The sequence below is a fragment of the Durio zibethinus genome, chromosome 14 (genome assembly GCF_047325235.1).
Source record: "Durio zibethinus cultivar Kanyao isolate XHJ-2024 chromosome 14, ASM4732523v1, whole genome shotgun sequence".
Classification (NCBI taxonomy): Eukaryota; Viridiplantae; Streptophyta; class Magnoliopsida; order Malvales; family Malvaceae; genus Durio; species Durio zibethinus.
The window spans coordinates 21,538,511-21,555,271 of record NC_143175.1 but is presented as its reverse complement, the minus strand read 5'-3'; the positions used below and the strand labels follow the sequence as shown (position 1 = coordinate 21,555,271).

The 16,761-nt window shown below is 32.3% G+C and overlaps 2 protein-coding genes and 1 pseudogene across 4 annotated transcripts; 1 reads left to right on the top strand and 2 right to left on the bottom strand.

Annotated features, from left to right (window-relative positions):
• Positions 1-584: 584 nt before the first annotated feature.
• Positions 585-5,509, bottom strand: LOC111293594 (uncharacterized; annotated as a pseudogene). Its single transcript, XR_016327699.1, has 9 exons — positions 5,381-5,509; positions 4,610-4,783; positions 4,473-4,522; positions 4,316-4,385; positions 4,111-4,208; positions 3,610-3,690; positions 3,360-3,435; positions 1,596-1,891; positions 585-1,167 (listed from the first exon to the last, which is right to left on the bottom strand). The product of XR_016327699.1 is annotated as an uncharacterized LOC111293594 (transcript).
• A 3,047-nt stretch (positions 5,510-8,556) lies between these two features.
• Positions 8,557-12,483, top strand: LOC111294292 (tRNA-uridine aminocarboxypropyltransferase A-like). 2 transcript variants are annotated; one of them, XM_089743802.1, is made up of 4 exons: positions 8,557-9,495; positions 10,840-10,921; positions 11,335-11,403; positions 11,505-12,483. In XM_089743802.1, exons 1-3 carry the CDS (start codon positions 9,258-9,260, stop codon positions 11,399-11,401), a joined length of 387 nt encoding a protein of 128 aa, XP_089599928.1. In that variant the 5' UTR covers positions 8,557-9,257; the 3' UTR covers positions 11,402-11,403; positions 11,505-12,483. The 2 variants fall into 2 exon arrangements, with proteins under 2 accessions (XP_089599928.1, XP_089599929.1); XM_089743803.1 differs by having other exon boundaries at positions 8,558-9,495; positions 11,575-12,483.
• LOC149515126 (putative disease resistance protein RGA3) lies at positions 11,506-14,170 on the bottom strand. The gene has a single exon (XM_089743801.1). It carries the CDS (start codon positions 14,168-14,170, stop codon positions 11,558-11,560), a length of 2,613 nt encoding a protein of 870 aa, XP_089599927.1. The 3' UTR covers positions 11,506-11,557.
• Between the last annotated feature and the right edge of the window lie 2,591 nt (positions 14,171-16,761).

Genomic DNA, 16,761 nt, shown 5'->3' with positions numbered 1-16,761 from the left:
ACACTACTATTTATGAAAATATCCTTAACATTAGATGACAAATGATGAGATCATTTCCATTACTGCACATTAAGATATTACTTTTAAATTTTAATACTAGAACCTTCAACATAAAAAAGAGATTTTAGGCCCTTGGGATTGCAGTACCAAGCTGGAATTTGGGTTCTGTTCTCCATTAATTTCCTTGCAGGAGAAGAAGTGTGTGACTTGGGAGAGACAAAAGGAAAGCTGAGGCTGGGATGGGTGAGGTTGGCACCACTTGCAGCCACCCCAAGAGCTAACTCATCAAAAACCCAACATTGAAACACAGCTGGGGAACAAGTTCTCAGTTATAGTTAGAGAGAATTCAGTGAAATCTAAGGGCAATGAAATTGGCTATCATGAAATCTAGTCAGAAACGGCTCTCTAAAAGACATGTCATTAAGCCAAGCCAAACATTTTTTACCTAGCCATTAAAGGAGATTCAATAGACAAATGTGTGTGTATAAACTCATTGCAGGTTTGCAAATGTTGTCTGCATTAAGCCACAGAGTCTGGTGTTACCAATTACAGCTGTTACCAATTATAACAGTTATGTTATATCCATCTCAGAAAGAATATCGTTAAACTGATATCAAAAGGTAATAAACAAAATTTGCCAAATACGTACCAGAACTGTTTCATTACACTCTCTCCAAGAATATGTCCCTGAACTAGTGATGTTACTAAACAAACATAGTAGAATGAACAATAACAATTTAAAAAGAGAATTACTACCATTAACTGCACAAATTGACTGATTAAACCCTCAAATGAGTAGAAGCAAGATTAATCAACCTCCACACCAGAAATGGCTTCCTCTAAAATCTTCGGAAGTTCTTTCACTCTTTGCCGTGTTAATGCAATGCAATCCTACAACCACAGAAGCAATTTCCATATCAGTTTTTTGCCCATTAATTTAATTTGGAATTTTTTTAGCAATTACCATGTCAGCTTTTAGCAATTTTCATATGTACATACCACACAGAAAATGCTTCAGAACAGAATTACTACCATTAACTGCACAAATTGACTGATTAAACCCTCTAATGAGTAGAAGCAAGATTAATCAACCTCCACACCAGAAATGGCTTCCTCTAAAATCTTCGGAAGTTCTTTCACTCTTTGCCGTGTTAATGCAATGCAGTCCTACAACCACAGAAGCAATTTCCATATCAGTTTTTTGCCCATTAATTTAATTTGGAATTTTTTTAGCAATTACCATGTCAGCTTTTAGCAATTTTCATATGTACATACCACACAGAAAATGCTTCAGAACACCAAGAGGTTTAAATTTTTTTATTATTACTATCTAAATTGCTCTCCAGGTGAAATACATCTAAAGCATTCTTTCAATTGTGAACATGAAAACCCAAATTCCTATACACTATTTGCCTTCATATCAAGAAGTTGGCTTCAGGTCTAATATTGGAGTCCAAGGCAGTTTCTAATATTGTGGTGAGAAATATTCCATGATAAGACCACAAACTTAAATTTGCTATGCGGCTAAGGCATCACCAAACACTTTCCATTTAATTAAACATTTTAGTGCCACCAAGACTTAGAATTGAACTGACCTGGATAGCTGATGTGTACGCAAGAACAGGTCCACCTGGTTTATAAAGCGACAGAAGTTGACTAGATGAATCTAAAACTACAGTTACAGAAGTTTCCATAATAGATTCTTCCTCAGCAGTAGGATCTGCCAGAATGTAATTCTTGTGAAGTATACATGTCAATGAAAATGGAATGCTGCTCAGAGTAACTTTTCACTTCTCTTTATTGACTGGCTCCCTGTCTGACATTCCTTCTTGTTCCTCAGACAAAAGAACTATTTTTCCATCATCATTGAGAGATACTTCTGGGATTTCCACTAAGAGAATTTCATAAAAATAAAGCAGTTGGAATGTAGTTATATAATATTCATTTTATAAGGGCCAGAATTGAATCCAAAGTATATCACAGCCCAACACAAAAAACAGAATATACATTTCTATAGAGTATTAAGTAATTATAGAAATTAGGGGAGAAAAACACGGAAGTGTGGGACAGACACTCCAAAACAAATCTATTCACCAACAGCATAGCTGCAAGGGAATTTCAAGACCTAATAATGCAGAGAGATATTGCACAGGATAGCAAGATGAGAAAGATTGATATCATTGAAATTTTAAAACTTCTGATTCAACCATGGCAAATTAGGTAAATTGATTAACAATTGCAGGCCTAACATATAGTTGACCTTGCCTTATATTTAAAATCATGATGTGTTAATTGCCCATGTTTTGCAGCAGGTACAAGTCACACTGCTGATGCACCCATTGGTGTGGGATACGAATTGTCAGAAAGCATGTTCTTTTTTCCCAGATTCTGCAGATGGATATGGATTCACCAAGTTTTGATTTAAAATGGCTTACAAATGCAAAGATCATGGGGTGAAACTAATTCAATAGAAACTTTTTTCAAGCCTCCTTGTTTGTCTATAAAAAAATGCATAGGGAAAAAATAGAACAATATTTTAATAAATGAATTAACCATTAAGTAAAATATTGACAATAAAATGCAAACAATCACAGGAAAGAGTTTCACAGATGACAAAACTGGTGATAGAATATGGACCAATTTACACATCTGTAGAATATTCACGAGGGGAACCAACTTGATAATTTCCACTGGTAAATGAAATTCATTTTCAATTCATTTGATGATTTGATCTACAAATCATAAACTGTCTTTCCTATGTCAAAACTATAGAAAGTAATTTGTGCAAAAAACACAAGATCCTCAAACACACTCTAAAAACAACGTATGATATAACAAATGTTGTACCTGAAATAAAATCAAGCAAAATTTTGTGGTTCATGCTAATTCATCAAGTAGATGTAACTTTTAGTAGTTTATCAAAAAAATTTCTTTGAAAGAACAGGCGCAAGAAAAATGTTGTACCTGAAATAATATCAAGCAAAATTTTGGGGTTCATGCTAATTCATCAAGTAGATGTAAAATTTAGTAGTTTATCAAAAATTTCTTCGAAAGAGCAGGTGGAAGAAAGGAGCCTTCTGTTCCAAGAGTCTTCCGTCAGCCCACAACAAATCACTCGATAAATAAAGGCTGATATGCTACTTTTATTTTGATTTACCTTTGGAAGAATTCCTCGGGTGATGAATAAATTTTTCTACCAAAAAGAATAAAGGCATTTCTGCAGTGCAAATTTTCTTTTCCTTTCTATTTACAATTTTTTTCATGGAAAGGGTGGGTTGTTTTAGGCAAGTATTTTTTATATTTGGTGCAATTGGTCAGTTGCTATTGTAATACTTGATGGAAAAGTGCGAAACTCTTACAGTGACAAAAGGCAGCGACAGCTGAGAGTAATGCGGTGTCGAAAAGAGCACCATCAGCATCCAAACAGTATATGTCCTGCAAAAGCAGAATATTATACTACTTTTTTATTCAAGAAGAAGAAAGGCACTGTGATACTACCTGAATTTCCATGTTAACTTGCTTAAACACCAGATGGCCAGTGTCTGAGCACTTAAAATTTTTAAAGTCCTAAGATGGATAAGTAAGACATTTTAAACCACAACCACCTACCAAATATGCCATCCAAGCAGCTTTTCCTCTAACCAACGACTGTTCCTTCAGATTAATCATACCAGAGTTGCAATTACACACGTGAGTAGTTGTTTGAGAACATAAATGTCTAACATTGAATCAAAGTAGAACAGTTTTGAAACAGAACAGCATATAAGAGTATAGAGAATCAAAAGAAATGAAACCACCGACAAATTAAGATAAATAACTGAGCAGTGGGCTTCAACAAGTAGAAATCAGCAAAAAGAAGAACTCAAAGTTTCAGTATTCTAGGCCAAAATACCCAGTTAACCACATCAATAAGCATACATAAATACATATGTGAAGATGAAGATAAGAATTGAATCCACAAAAGGAAAAAATAATAAATTATAGCCTCTGCATTCAAGATAATTTAAAGCAAAAACAAAATCAAAACTACATCTAAATTAAACAGACTTAAGTAGGGTGCCTGTCAGCAACAATAAATAATTGAGGAAATAAATTGACATGCCTTAAAATAGTGTCAGATAACTGCTTTGACACAACCGTTGCTGCCTCAGCTGGTCTGCTAGGCCTAACAAGTGGAGAACAAATTGGAGGCATGTGGAAATCAATAGCTGAAATTGAGAAAAGAAATATTACAATAGAATGTGAAAGAGAAAGGGAAATATGCTCTAATAAAGAGAAAGAGAATCAAGAAAGCATGCAGCCCATGGCAGCTAACCTATACAACCCTCATCTGGTGTTTCCAATGAAGGGGCCATGACCTCCATTTTGATAGCAGCCAACATAGTCTATGCGATGCAACAAACAAACTATTAAAGCCTTTGATTGCTCGCAAATGTAAAGCTTTATGTACCAAGAGAAAGTGAAAAACTTACGGTCGAACCAATCTTTGCAAGCGCTAAACCATTAGCAGATGCAACAGCCCCTATAGATTAAAACGAATCAGATTCAAGTACGAAGAGAAATTATGCCACAGAAAAATTCCACGATGGTTTCTTTTTTCTTCAATAACCAAGGGCAATGGTGGTATCTCTTGCTCTTCCAAGTGGCCGAGCATCAGTACGTATAGATTCTGAAAGATGTTTCTCATAGAAGCGAAGAGGAAAGAGGCGTCTGAAAGCATCTACCTCCACTTCAGCAGACAAGTCCCCACTCGCATTTGGTAATCCCATCCTCAATCTATTTGCTTTTGATCAAAAAAGGAAAAAATAAAAAGAACATTTAGGACCTCTCTAGTATCAGAAATTATTTTTCATTATCCATTTTCAAAATTTTTTCCAATAGTTTTCTATACAAAAAGTGTTTTAGTTGTACAAAACTACAAGTTAAAAAAAAAAACAGCTTTCTGAAAACAAAGATAACACTATTAAAACAGTGGGAATATTTTTATAATTTTAGCATAACTTTCTATAAAAGCAATTCTAATTTCTTATTAAATCAGCACAATCAGTCAAATGTGACGCTCAGACTCAACATTTGGAATACAAATTCATGCAAATGAGAATGAAAACAATAACCAAAGTAGAAACAAAGAACCACCATACAAAAAAACAAAAGAAGAAATAACCAGATAGAAGCAAAAGAAACTTGAGAAAAAAAAGGCCTTTAAAATGGTGGAGGAGATTAAAGAGTTGGGTGTCCTTTTGTTGTGTTCATGTCGGACTTGATTCTTGAAGAAACGATTAAGAAACACTTTCAAACTTGAAGAAAACAAGAAAATATTTCTCCAAAAAGTAATATAAATTCTTATACATGAGAATAAAAATAGGGTAGTTTCAGATACCTTAACGAATCGGTGGCCGGACGGCGACTAATTCACCTATAGTTTTCGTTGAAGGAGCGAAAGTGGCAGAATACCGGAAGCCAGTGGTGTACGAATTTTCCTTTTTCATTAAATGAACTAAGGGTAATTCGGTAAATGTCAGTGTAGGAATTTTTTTCAATTCATTTTACTTTTAAGTTTTAAAATTTATAAATTCGACGGCTTTTAAAAATTTGTGATTCCTATATCAAAAAGTTTTTAAAATTTTTAATATCATATAATTAAAATTAAGAAGAAATCTAAAAATTTATATGAATAATTTTTTATTAATTTTCAAATAAATTCATAATTATTTAAAATAAATTATATGATATATAATATATTATATTATATTATAATATACATAAAAATTTAATAAAATTTATTTTCATAAATGTTTAGGTGGATAACTTAAATTATTAATACATAAGATAATTCTAAATAATTTTATTTAATTAATTATTTAATTTTTAAAAATTTTAAATTTTTAAATTTTACATTTATCAAAATCTTTCAAAATATATAAGTTTTGTACTAACTTAAACATGAAAACACATATCTCCTATCTCAAACTCTTACATATGTAAATGAAATACAAAATTCAAATAGTTTTTAAAGTTAAATTCTTAAATCTTATGAACCATAAAAAATTATATATTGTCTTAATCAATATTTATATAAATTTAAATAAATAAAGTTTGTGGTTGAGCTATTATTATTTACCCATTTTTTTCTTTTTTTTTATGATTTAAAATAAAAAATATATATTTTATCTCCATTTAAAATTACACACATATATAAATTTAAAATTACATTATCATCTTTTATCTTAATTTAAAATTAAATTTGAATAAATTATATTTTAGAATTTTTAAAATTTTTAAAATTAAATAATTATCAAATCTATATTTATAATTTTTCTCATAATCAATTTTTTTATATATAAAAAATAGAATAATCAAATTTTCATCCCAAAAATTTGACATAATAAAATTTTAAAATCAAACATGAAAAAGTTTTTCTTGATATATCACATGTGTAAATCTTAACTTTCATACTAAAATAATATACATTTTTAAGAGTGTATGTAATTATAAATAAGAAATTGATTTTCTCATTGAGATTTGTATGTAATTTTATTTTTATAATTCAAAACTTTCATAATAAGTATTTAAATTCTTTCATAATAATTAATATATAGACAATTTTTGTAATTTTAAACTACAAATTGTAGATGATTAGAAATATTTTTATTTATTTATATATAATATAAAAATTAATATAAATTAAAATTTTAAATTATGAAAAATATAATAAAAAATTGTGTGTATAGCACGGGTAAAAAAAACTAATTTTTTATAAAATAATATTAAAATCCTTCCATGCATAAATTTTTTTTATCTGAAATTTGTTTAATTTATCACATATAAAAATTTGATAAATTATATTTTCAATTGGAATAACACACTATCCGAAGACAAAATATTCTCAATCCCATAAGTGAAATGTATATCCAGATACCTTTAAAAATTGAATTAAAAAATAACTAATTTAAACTGAAGTTAATTTTGAAAAAAAAAAAAATTGGAGAGTAGAAAGGAGGCGCAGCACCTTACCTAAAATAAAGGGTACGGTGAAGTGAGGAAAACAGGACAGAACAAAGAGTGAGTTACGACGTGCAATTCGTTCTGTTTTAATCAGGTTTACCTCCTTTTTTTCTCCATTATATGACAATTATATAATTTCGTGGAAATGTCTGTGATAAACCTGACTCGTCTTCTTATTTATAACTGAATGACTGACCTAAACTCATCTTGGCAGGGCAGTCTCAAGACAGTGGAGTTGCTTAATGGTCCATGCTCCAGTATCAATGGCTTGGTATCATCATTTGTTCAAGTGCCGCAGGTAGAATTTGTTGGAGTTTTCACATTCTTTTACTCTTTATTACTAGTTATGGTGTTTTTGGGGGGCATATTCTTTGCATAGAGAGTGTTGCCCTTATGGTTGGGAAGGCTTGTGGATAGGCAGAGTGCCGTGCCTCATTAAGCAGTTCATTTTTTTTTTTTGGATATTTAAGCATTTTAATTTCACCTTTGCCCTTCCATCCCCAAAGGAGATTTTTGTTCTTTCTTGAAGTTCCTTTTAATAGAACTAGATCAGCAAGTCCCTGATTAAAATTTTGTTTTTCAGGAAGAAAATCCTTCTTGGGAGTGCATCATTGTACGAACAGCTGGGAAGCTTACTCCATTTCGCTTCAACAGGATTCCAGAAATCCATGATACTAATGTTCCTTTGGCAACTCGTAGACATCAAAAGCGACACACTCTGAAGCCATGGATCATCTCTTCAGAGACATTTCTTCTTATTTGCGATTGTCCATTCAATAAATCAAACTTCTCATAAAGTTTGAGCAGTCTTGAAAGTCACCGAAATTCAGATATTTTTGCTGCTGCTGCTTGTTCAATTCGCCAGTTTCAGATACTTCCTAAAGAACCCTCATTGATAGAGCAGTTTGTTTCCTTTCGACCCCAGCCATTGATTACCAGAGCAAAGCATGGTGATCGAGGGGATTTCAGTTTGCTAAGGTGAGTAATTAAATTGTCATAAATTCTTGTTTTTCATACAAATATAAGATTATGATTCATCACCTACAATTAACGTGCGCATATACGTGTCCATTGTGTATGCAGATAGGTCTCTTATGAACAAGTTACTTTGTATCTTCTACTGCAAAAAAATTACTGCAATAGTTGCTCAAAATCATGACTTTTGTGTTCTAGGTGCATGTATAAATAATTTGCACGCATAAATTTCGGTCTTACAAAGTAGGGAGTATCCTATTGCCTCTATAAATCTTTTGTGTGTCAAATATTTATATATTTGAATTTTTTTTTTAATTCTGTATCTTCGATTTACATACAAAATATATAATTGTAATTATTGCATGCATACAATATAAAATAATAAATAATTTAAATTTTATTATTTTTAAAAAAATAAATAAATCTTATGTAAAGTAGAAATAATTAAAAAAAATTCAACTCAAAAATTATTTATTTAAAATTTAAACATTTGATTAAGTAATTGATACATAATGTCTTTTTTTAAATAAAAAAACGAATTTGGGCCGAGATGGACCTAAAATTCTTCTTTTTAGGCTTGACTGAAAGTTCGTGCGGTCTAACTTCACAAAGCAAAACCTGTCCAAGCAGCCAAATTACAGGGCGAGGCTAGAAGTCCTTGATGGGCCACTCGCCCATTAGACAATTGCACAATCGAGCTGACACTGACATGGAAGAACACTGGAAAAAAACATCCCATTTTGAGAACTCCACGGCCCGCTCATGGAAGAACCAGAAGACACCAGCTACGCAATCACAGCATACAAATCACCACCATCATCACCGCCGCAACACCGTTAACTATGCGCTTGTTGTGACCGGCCACTAGTAGTAGTCTGCCTCTGCCACGCTCTTCCCCCTTCCCCACTCCCAACCAAAACCAAAATCTTGATCATCCGCCATGCCCACTAGTCCTGACGCAAGCTCAACACAACCCCACTCATCTCCAAAACCATCCTCGACGCCACCACCATCTCTTCCCACCGCCTCCTCCCTCAGCACCTCCCTAACCAATCCCCATCCGCATCTACCTCTTCCGTCTTTCCCCTTCCTCTTCCTCTCCCGCCGTCACTCTATCCCAACTCAAATCCACTAACCTCCTCAACAACCAAACTACTCCGCTTCTTTTAATTTTTTTTATGCCACGTGGAAGCATGTCAAAGAGATGGTGAGGGCCAGTGAAGGGGTTTTGAATGGTTTTGCTCTAAGTTTGTTTGGATGGAGTTGATGAGAGTGTGATGGGTGGGAGTATTTATGGTAATGTATTAGTTTTAAGGAAAGAACCCTTTGGTCGGTGTGCTAGTACTCTGGAAGCTGTGGGGAGGTGCTTGGGGGTCATTGAGCCTCATGGAGATGAGATTCAAGGGATTTTTATTGGGATCGTGGTGAGATTGCAATCTGGGTTTTTGAAGCGTCTTAAGCCTAGGTCCAAGATGTTGAAGAGCAACCACAAAGAAGAGAACAATAATGAGCTTGGTAAGTGGATTTTTTGTATTCTCTTTAAGTTCTGGTTCTGATTGATTGGTTTTTGAGTTTGCAACTTACTTTCTAATTCCAGATGTAAAAGGTTAAATAGACAATTTTACCTTTTGAGGTAAAATTTGGATTCAAAATATGATTTTGTTGTTTGATTTTGACTTTGATTTTTAGCAACATTTGGGGATAAAAAGCATCTATTCAATCAAATTTTATTAATTTCATTAGGATCGTGCTTGTGTAATCTAATGTAGCTTGCTTTGAATGGTTGGCTCATTTTGGATGATCTTGAACTAAGAGACTTGAACAATGATAAGTATGTACTTATATGAAACAGTTGATTATTCATTTGAATTATCATGAATTTCCAACGTCTGTAAGTTTTTTGATATCATCTTTGTGTGAAGCATTTGTTAAAAGTGCTAAGGTTTTGAGGATTGAGATGGTAGTAACTGGTAGATCATGTTGTTAAGTTGCTGACAAGTCAATTTAAACAAATGCATAACTTCCTGCAATCGGTACTGCTTATCAGATACTATGTTGTCAAAGGACAATCCTCGGAAGTTCTTGGAGTAACAACCTGCCTATACAGAGATAAATGAACTGTTATCATATTATTTCGACTATATTCATACCAAAACTATCTCGAATCAGAAATAAAAGGATTGTGAATGTAATGTTAATGGTTTATAAGCATTTTATATTGAAAAGTAAACTGTATCATTGTTAATACTTATTGACATCTGGTAAGTTCTAACTTGATCACTAGGGATAAATGAATTGTTATCATATTGATTCGACTATGCTCATGCCGAAACTTTCTCAAATAAGAAATAAAAGGATTGTGAATGTAATGTTACTGGTTTATAAGTATTGTATATTAAAAATTGCTAATATTTCACTAGGATGGATAACTAGCATTCATGTCTTAATCTGATGCTATGTTTCCATCTATGTAGTGTAGAAGTCACTGCAAATGGTAGCGAAAAGCTTATATGCTTTCGAACTTTAAGTGCTAGTTGTTGTTTTAGAAAATGTTTTGGAATATCTACCCAGTTATAAACCTATTGTCTGGTACTCGGTGAATATTTTTATCACCAGGCTGAGGTTTTCTGAAGCCAAAATGAATCTTACATTGTTAAAGAAGTGTCATCAGAAAGAGGAGATGAATGATACTTTTGGAGTCATTGGGTTAGTAGATTGATTTCACTAGGAGATGAAGATACTGGTGGAATCTATACTAGATTGATCTCAGTAGGAGATGGAGGTACTGGTGGAATCTATACTGACTTCAATTTTTTTTGAACTTTTCGAGGATATGGACTTAATTCTTTCTTGTTGTAGAATCACAGAGCAGCGGGCAGACAAATATTGGAACTGGAATGAAGCGTGTTAAAACAAACCAGAGAAACAAAGGATGTGTTTGGTAAGCCACTGAGAATTAATATTTATTAATTATTTATTTTTTTAAATATGTTTGATAATTTATTTTTAGAAATTATTAAATAAGATGTGCTTGTGGTCTGAAATAAGATCAATCACTCACTGATAAGTCATATGTGCTATAATTAAATTGAATTAATAGATTTAAAATAGAAGGGTTCATTGGTCAGATCAATATTGAAACTTTTAAATGCATAGTACCTTTTTTTCCCTTCGTAAAAATACAATCATATTTCAGTTGCATAAAATTTAGAAAGTTTAACAAATATCATATTCTTTTTTATTCATAGTGCCTTATACAAATTATAGGCATTGACATATTTACAAATACATAAATGTAACAATTAACATTGGTGGCAACATTTAAATTAAATTGGGTAAATTTCCATTAAACAGTTTGGTCCAGCCCCTCAGAGAATTCCGAAACAAGAAGCCGTCGTACCCCTGCCAATTGAGGAAATAAAGGTTGGTATATTTTTCAAATGCCTTTTAGTTTGAACAATTTGGCTTAAAGCTGGTTGGAAGTACACTTGTTTTAACCTAACTTGGTTTAATTTACATAACAGGATTCAGCCTGAGATGAATATATAGGATATAGAGAAAGATTGACCCTTACCACCTATTGGTCATTTGCAGATAGAATCTCAATACCGTCAAGCACAATCCTTTTGACATGAGCAATCTTGGGCCAATCTTCACCTTCTCCTGGTTTGCATCTTTTGCTCAAAGTAGGACAAGCTTCAATCCCCAATTGGTTGAGGAAAGCAAAGTGTCGCATGCCATCTGGTAGAGATGACAATTTGGGGCATCCAGCAATCTTTAGGTATTGAAGAGATGTGACATTTTGTAACCAGTCTGGTAATTCTGTAAGATTCTCGCATCGAACAACGCTCAAGTGCTGCAAAGTCTTGGTGGATCCTAGAAGAAGCCATTGGGGTAATGCCACTAGCTTTGGTAATCCTCCAATTGCTAATTTTTGAAGGCTGCCATCTTGTTTCCCTTTGAATTCCAACTCCATATCAAAATTAAGCTTTTCACAACCCCAAATAAACAGAGCTTCTAATGCAGTAAGGTGCTTTATGCCATGCCGTAATGAAACCAAGTTTGGACATAACAGAATCAACAATGTTCGAAGGGCTGTAAGGTTTTGCATCCCATCAAACAAATATTCCAAGTTTTCACACTCAGAAATTGACAAAAAGTGAAGAGAATTCAGGCATCCGATTTCGTTCTCAGGAAGAACCCTCTGCTTTGTAGTTATGAACAACATTCTGAGACTAATCGTGTACCTTATCCCTCGAGGCAGCTCTTCAATTCCTTTGCAACCAGCAAGAAACAAAGTTTGCAAACTCTGCAACTTGCAAATAGAATTTGGAAGTTTCTTGATGCTGACATTGCCACTTATGTCGAGATACCTTAGATGCTTCAACTGGCCTATAATTCTTGGCAATACCTCAAAACTAGACTCACTTAAATCTAGCACACGTAGCTGAGGACACTTTGAGACAAATTTTTTGATAAATGACACACTATTAGAGTTTTCCATATGTTGAAAGAACAATGTTCGAACATGACCCGCATTATCCAAGAGCCCACTAGGAGCACCTCCCTCCAATATCTTTGGGTCAACAATTGACATATGTCTAACTGTTTTGCTCAAACATCGGCTAGATGATTTCACCATAGAGCATTCATCTTTCGCCAGCCACAGTGCAAAATCATGTAAAAGATCATGCATTTTGAATCTAATCACAAAAGGTGTTTCTTGGAAATCTTGAAAGAAAGATCTTTCCTGCAACTCTCTCAAGTATTGTTTTCCAACATTCTCTAGCACTTCATTCTCCCTGGAGGATTTAAGAAGACCAAGTGCCACCCAAAATGAAACCAACTGAAAATCGGCAATGTTATAGTCCTTTGGAAAGACAGAACAAGAAGCGAAACATTGCTTCAAATATGAAGGCAATTGATCATAGCTCAGCCTTAGTGCTGGTAAAATGCCCTTTCCTTTTTGCTCAAATTCCCATATTTCATCATCTCTAAGTTTTTTCCATTCATCTTCTGCGGTTTTAAAGCAAAGTTGGCTGGCAAGCGTCCTCAAAGCTAAAGGAACCCCTTCGCATTTTTTAACAATTTCCTCCCCAATTTTTACGAGGTTCAAATGTTGTTTCTCATTGCCTTTTTTAAAGGCAAGATTAAGAAACAAAGACAATGATTCCTCGAAAGGAAGACTTTTTAAGTTGTATGCAGGCAGTGTGCCTGTGATTGTAGTAACACGGTTGCTACGTGTGGTGACTATGATTTTACTTCCATTGTCTCTGTCCGTTAACAAATCTTGTTTAATCCATTCTTTAATTTCATGGCTCCAAACATCATCTAGTATGAGCAAATACCTTCTACCATTCAAGCAACTTCGTAGAACTTTATACAGTTGCTCCTTGGTCATGTCACCACGTATTTCACCTCCAGCAGATTTAATGGTTTTAATCCTCAGTTGCTTGACATCAAAATCCTCTGAGACACATACCCATATTTTCAGTTCGAAATGCTCATCGATTCTGTCATCGTTGAATACTAACTTTGCAAGTGCAGTCTTCCCGAGACCTGCAATTCCAACTATGGGAAGGACGGGGATGTCTTCCCCAATCATATTTGTCGGATGCATTAACATTTCTATTATTCTTTCTTTATCCTCATCTCGACCAACGATATTCGGCTCGAGCGAAGAGTCGGACTCCCTGTTGCTCTCCCTCTGCATGAGAAGCCTAGTGTCCTGATCATGTCTTTCTTCGAGATGAAAGTTTTTTCTCAAAGCTGCAATTTCATCAAATCTCTGTCTAATGCTTTTGATCTTATTGGCCATCTTAAAAGCAAAGGCAACGGGGTTTGAGCATGAAAAGAAATGGGAAACCTTCCTTCCAATGCTCCTTCGTTTCAGGACTTGCCTCTTCATTGCTTCAACCTCAAATTCATCCAGCACATCTTCTGCATCATAATAGGCATTCTTGAGCTTTGCCAGCCATTCCCGCAGCGCATGATTGTGAGTCTTTTTTTCTTCAGCGTCCAACAGCACCGCGTTGATAGTGCCTAAGGTCTCTTTAAGCTTTTCCAAGTCGCTTTTGACAGCCCATGCAAGCCATATTTCTTTGTAAACGATGTCAACTAATTTCCCCGCTACATTTTGTAGTTTCTCCAGGAGTTGTTCACCAATGAGAATTGCGAAAGATTCAGCCATATATGTGTTTAAGCAGAGGGAAACAAGTGTGGGTTATTATTTCTCTACAACTTTTCTATTGATTTAGGGATTATGGAGGTTTGAATGAAACCAACTATGAAAAATGGCATAGTAACCTGTACTGCCTTTTGCATTGTTTTTTATTATGAAGGTATGAAACCAAATGAAGCAGAAAGACTTCCGTGAAGTTTCGTGAGTGAATTTAGTAAATTTTTTTAATAGAAATGAATAAATAAAATTTAAAATCGAAAATTAAAATTAATAGATTAAAATTTTCATCAAATAGATTAAGCGTATAAATTTTAAAAAAATTTTAATAAATTTTGATATATTTATTAAATAGATATTTTTAATAAAAATATTGATAAAATTTTTATCTTTAAATAAATATCAATTAAATTTGAATTATAAATAATTTTTTTTTACATATTATTGATCTTCAAGTTAAAATTTATCAATTTATCAGTTCAAATTTTTTATTAAAATTTTTATTTATTCATTTTTAATAAAAAATTTTATGAATCCCACGTTAAAAACTTCACTAAGTTTTGTCCAAAGTAAATGTTCTTTACCCCGTTTGCTGGCAAACTAAAAATTCTTTTAATAAATATGCTTATCATTTTGAGAATACGTGGGATGAAAGAAACACATTTAGTTCTTTTCCTATGCTTTGTTTCTAATTATACCGTAAGGGTTCTTCATATTCCTTATTTCCTTTCCCATACTTTGGTTCTTTATATTGCCATTTGCCTTCACTCATTCCATACACATCTTTCTAGAGCAAGAAAGAGATAAATTTAGTATAAAGGAATCGTTCTTCCTTTTCCCTTTCCTATACTTTAATTTTATTCTTATTTGTCTTACTCATTTCATTTTGTATTTAAAATTGTCATAATTTAGTTCAAATACTCTATGCCATACTTGTTGTTGGTCATTTCATGTATAGAAAGATGTTATTTTAAATATAAAACTTAGTTTTGATCAACTTAAAATTTTAAATAATTAATCACCCAATCAACAATATACTATTGAAAAGATAATGGATTATTAATTTTGATAAAATAAAGAATTGGTTGTGTGTACAAAATATTTTATATGAAAGCCTCTGTTGCACTTATATAGCATATAAAATAACAAAACAAAAAATGAAAAAATTGAAGGAAATAGGAAAGATGTGACTAAGGATATAATTGAATTGAATCGAGTTGATATAATGAGAAATTCGAGTTCGACTTTTAACTCATTGCTTGAACTCGGTCGAGTTTCATTTTCCTAGCTCGAATTCGATTCGTGATCGAAATTGAGCTACTCGAACTCGCTCAATTATTATATAAAAATAAACTCGATTCGTATACTCGACAAGAGTTCGATTATTTGTACTCGAACTTAAACTCAAATTCAAGATATTTTATTAATTAAAATAATAAAAATATATTTAAATATAAAAATTTAATTATGCTCGTGAGCTACTCGAGTCAAGTATAAGAATATTCGAATTTGACTCGATCAATGAGTCGAGCTACTCAAGCTCGACTTAATAATAATCGAATCGAATTCGAATTTTATTCGAATCGAACTCGAGTAACTTACGAATATTAATGTATCATTTATACCTCTAGTTGTGACAAGGCTCGAGGCTAGCTTTTTGTTTTTTTTAATGTTTCGAAATTATGTTTTATTTTTTATTTTTTAATATTTAAAATTTTTATTTTTATATTTTAAATTTATATTTTATGATTTTTTTTACTTTTTGATATTAAAAATCATAAAATTTTAATTTTAATATTAAATATATTAAAATAGAAAATTTTTTAATACATTACAAATATTTTAAATATTTTGGGACGAAAATAATAAATCTTAAAAGGCAGGATGGATTATTTTTTTAAAATCTGGTCTAAGAATTGGACTTCCCTCTATTGGGCAGCCGCGGCGGCACCAGGCTAAAGCCCAAGTGGTAAGGTTGCTTCTTATCTTGCCTAGCAAAATTGGCAAAAGCCGAATATACTATGGTTTTAATAAAGCAGTTGAATTGACCCGAGGATCTTTTATTTTGACTGGTGAGCCACAAATTTGGTTGAATTCTAGCTTTATATATCGACCTAATTCTACATACGATATCAATTGCTTATTAATTTTAATTTAATAAAAATTCATTTCAATATTTCATTCAATAATATATACATATATTTTTCTCAAAGAACTGAATTCAAATTTCTCACTTTCCTAAACAAAAAATAATAATAATAATAAAGCAAAGAAAATAAAAAGATTATCGTATAGATTTTTTTTATAAGAATTAAATCTTGCTTTTTTAACAAGAAATCATACATTAATAATTAAATCAAATATTTTAATGGTTATACATTAAAACTTTTGAATTTCACCAAAAGAATTAAATAAATAAATTAATTAATATTATTAAGTGAAACATATAAAGTATAAAATCTGCTTTTAGAGGATAAAAATTTTATCATCGATATTAATTCTGATAATTCGTATTATTATATCATATATAATATTATATTTATGTGATTTTTTATATAAAATCACATATCAAAATTTATCTTAATATAAAAATATAAAATTTT

Coding starts and splice junctions, on each gene's coding strand:
- LOC149515126 (XM_089743801.1), bottom strand. CDS start 14,170: ATGGCTGAATCTTTCGCAATTCTCATTGGTGAACAACTCCTGGAGAAA.
- LOC111294292 (XM_089743802.1), top strand. CDS start 9,258: ATGGGTGGGAGTATTTATGGTAATGTATTAGTTTTAAGGAAAGAACCC. Junction 9,496..10,839: donor AGAGAACAATAATGAGCTTG/GTAAGTGGATTT, acceptor TTCTTGTTGTAG/AATCACAGAGCAGCGGGCAG. Junction 10,922..11,334: donor AGAAACAAAGGATGTGTTTG/GTAAGCCACTGA, acceptor TCCATTAAACAG/TTTGGTCCAGCCCCTCAGAG.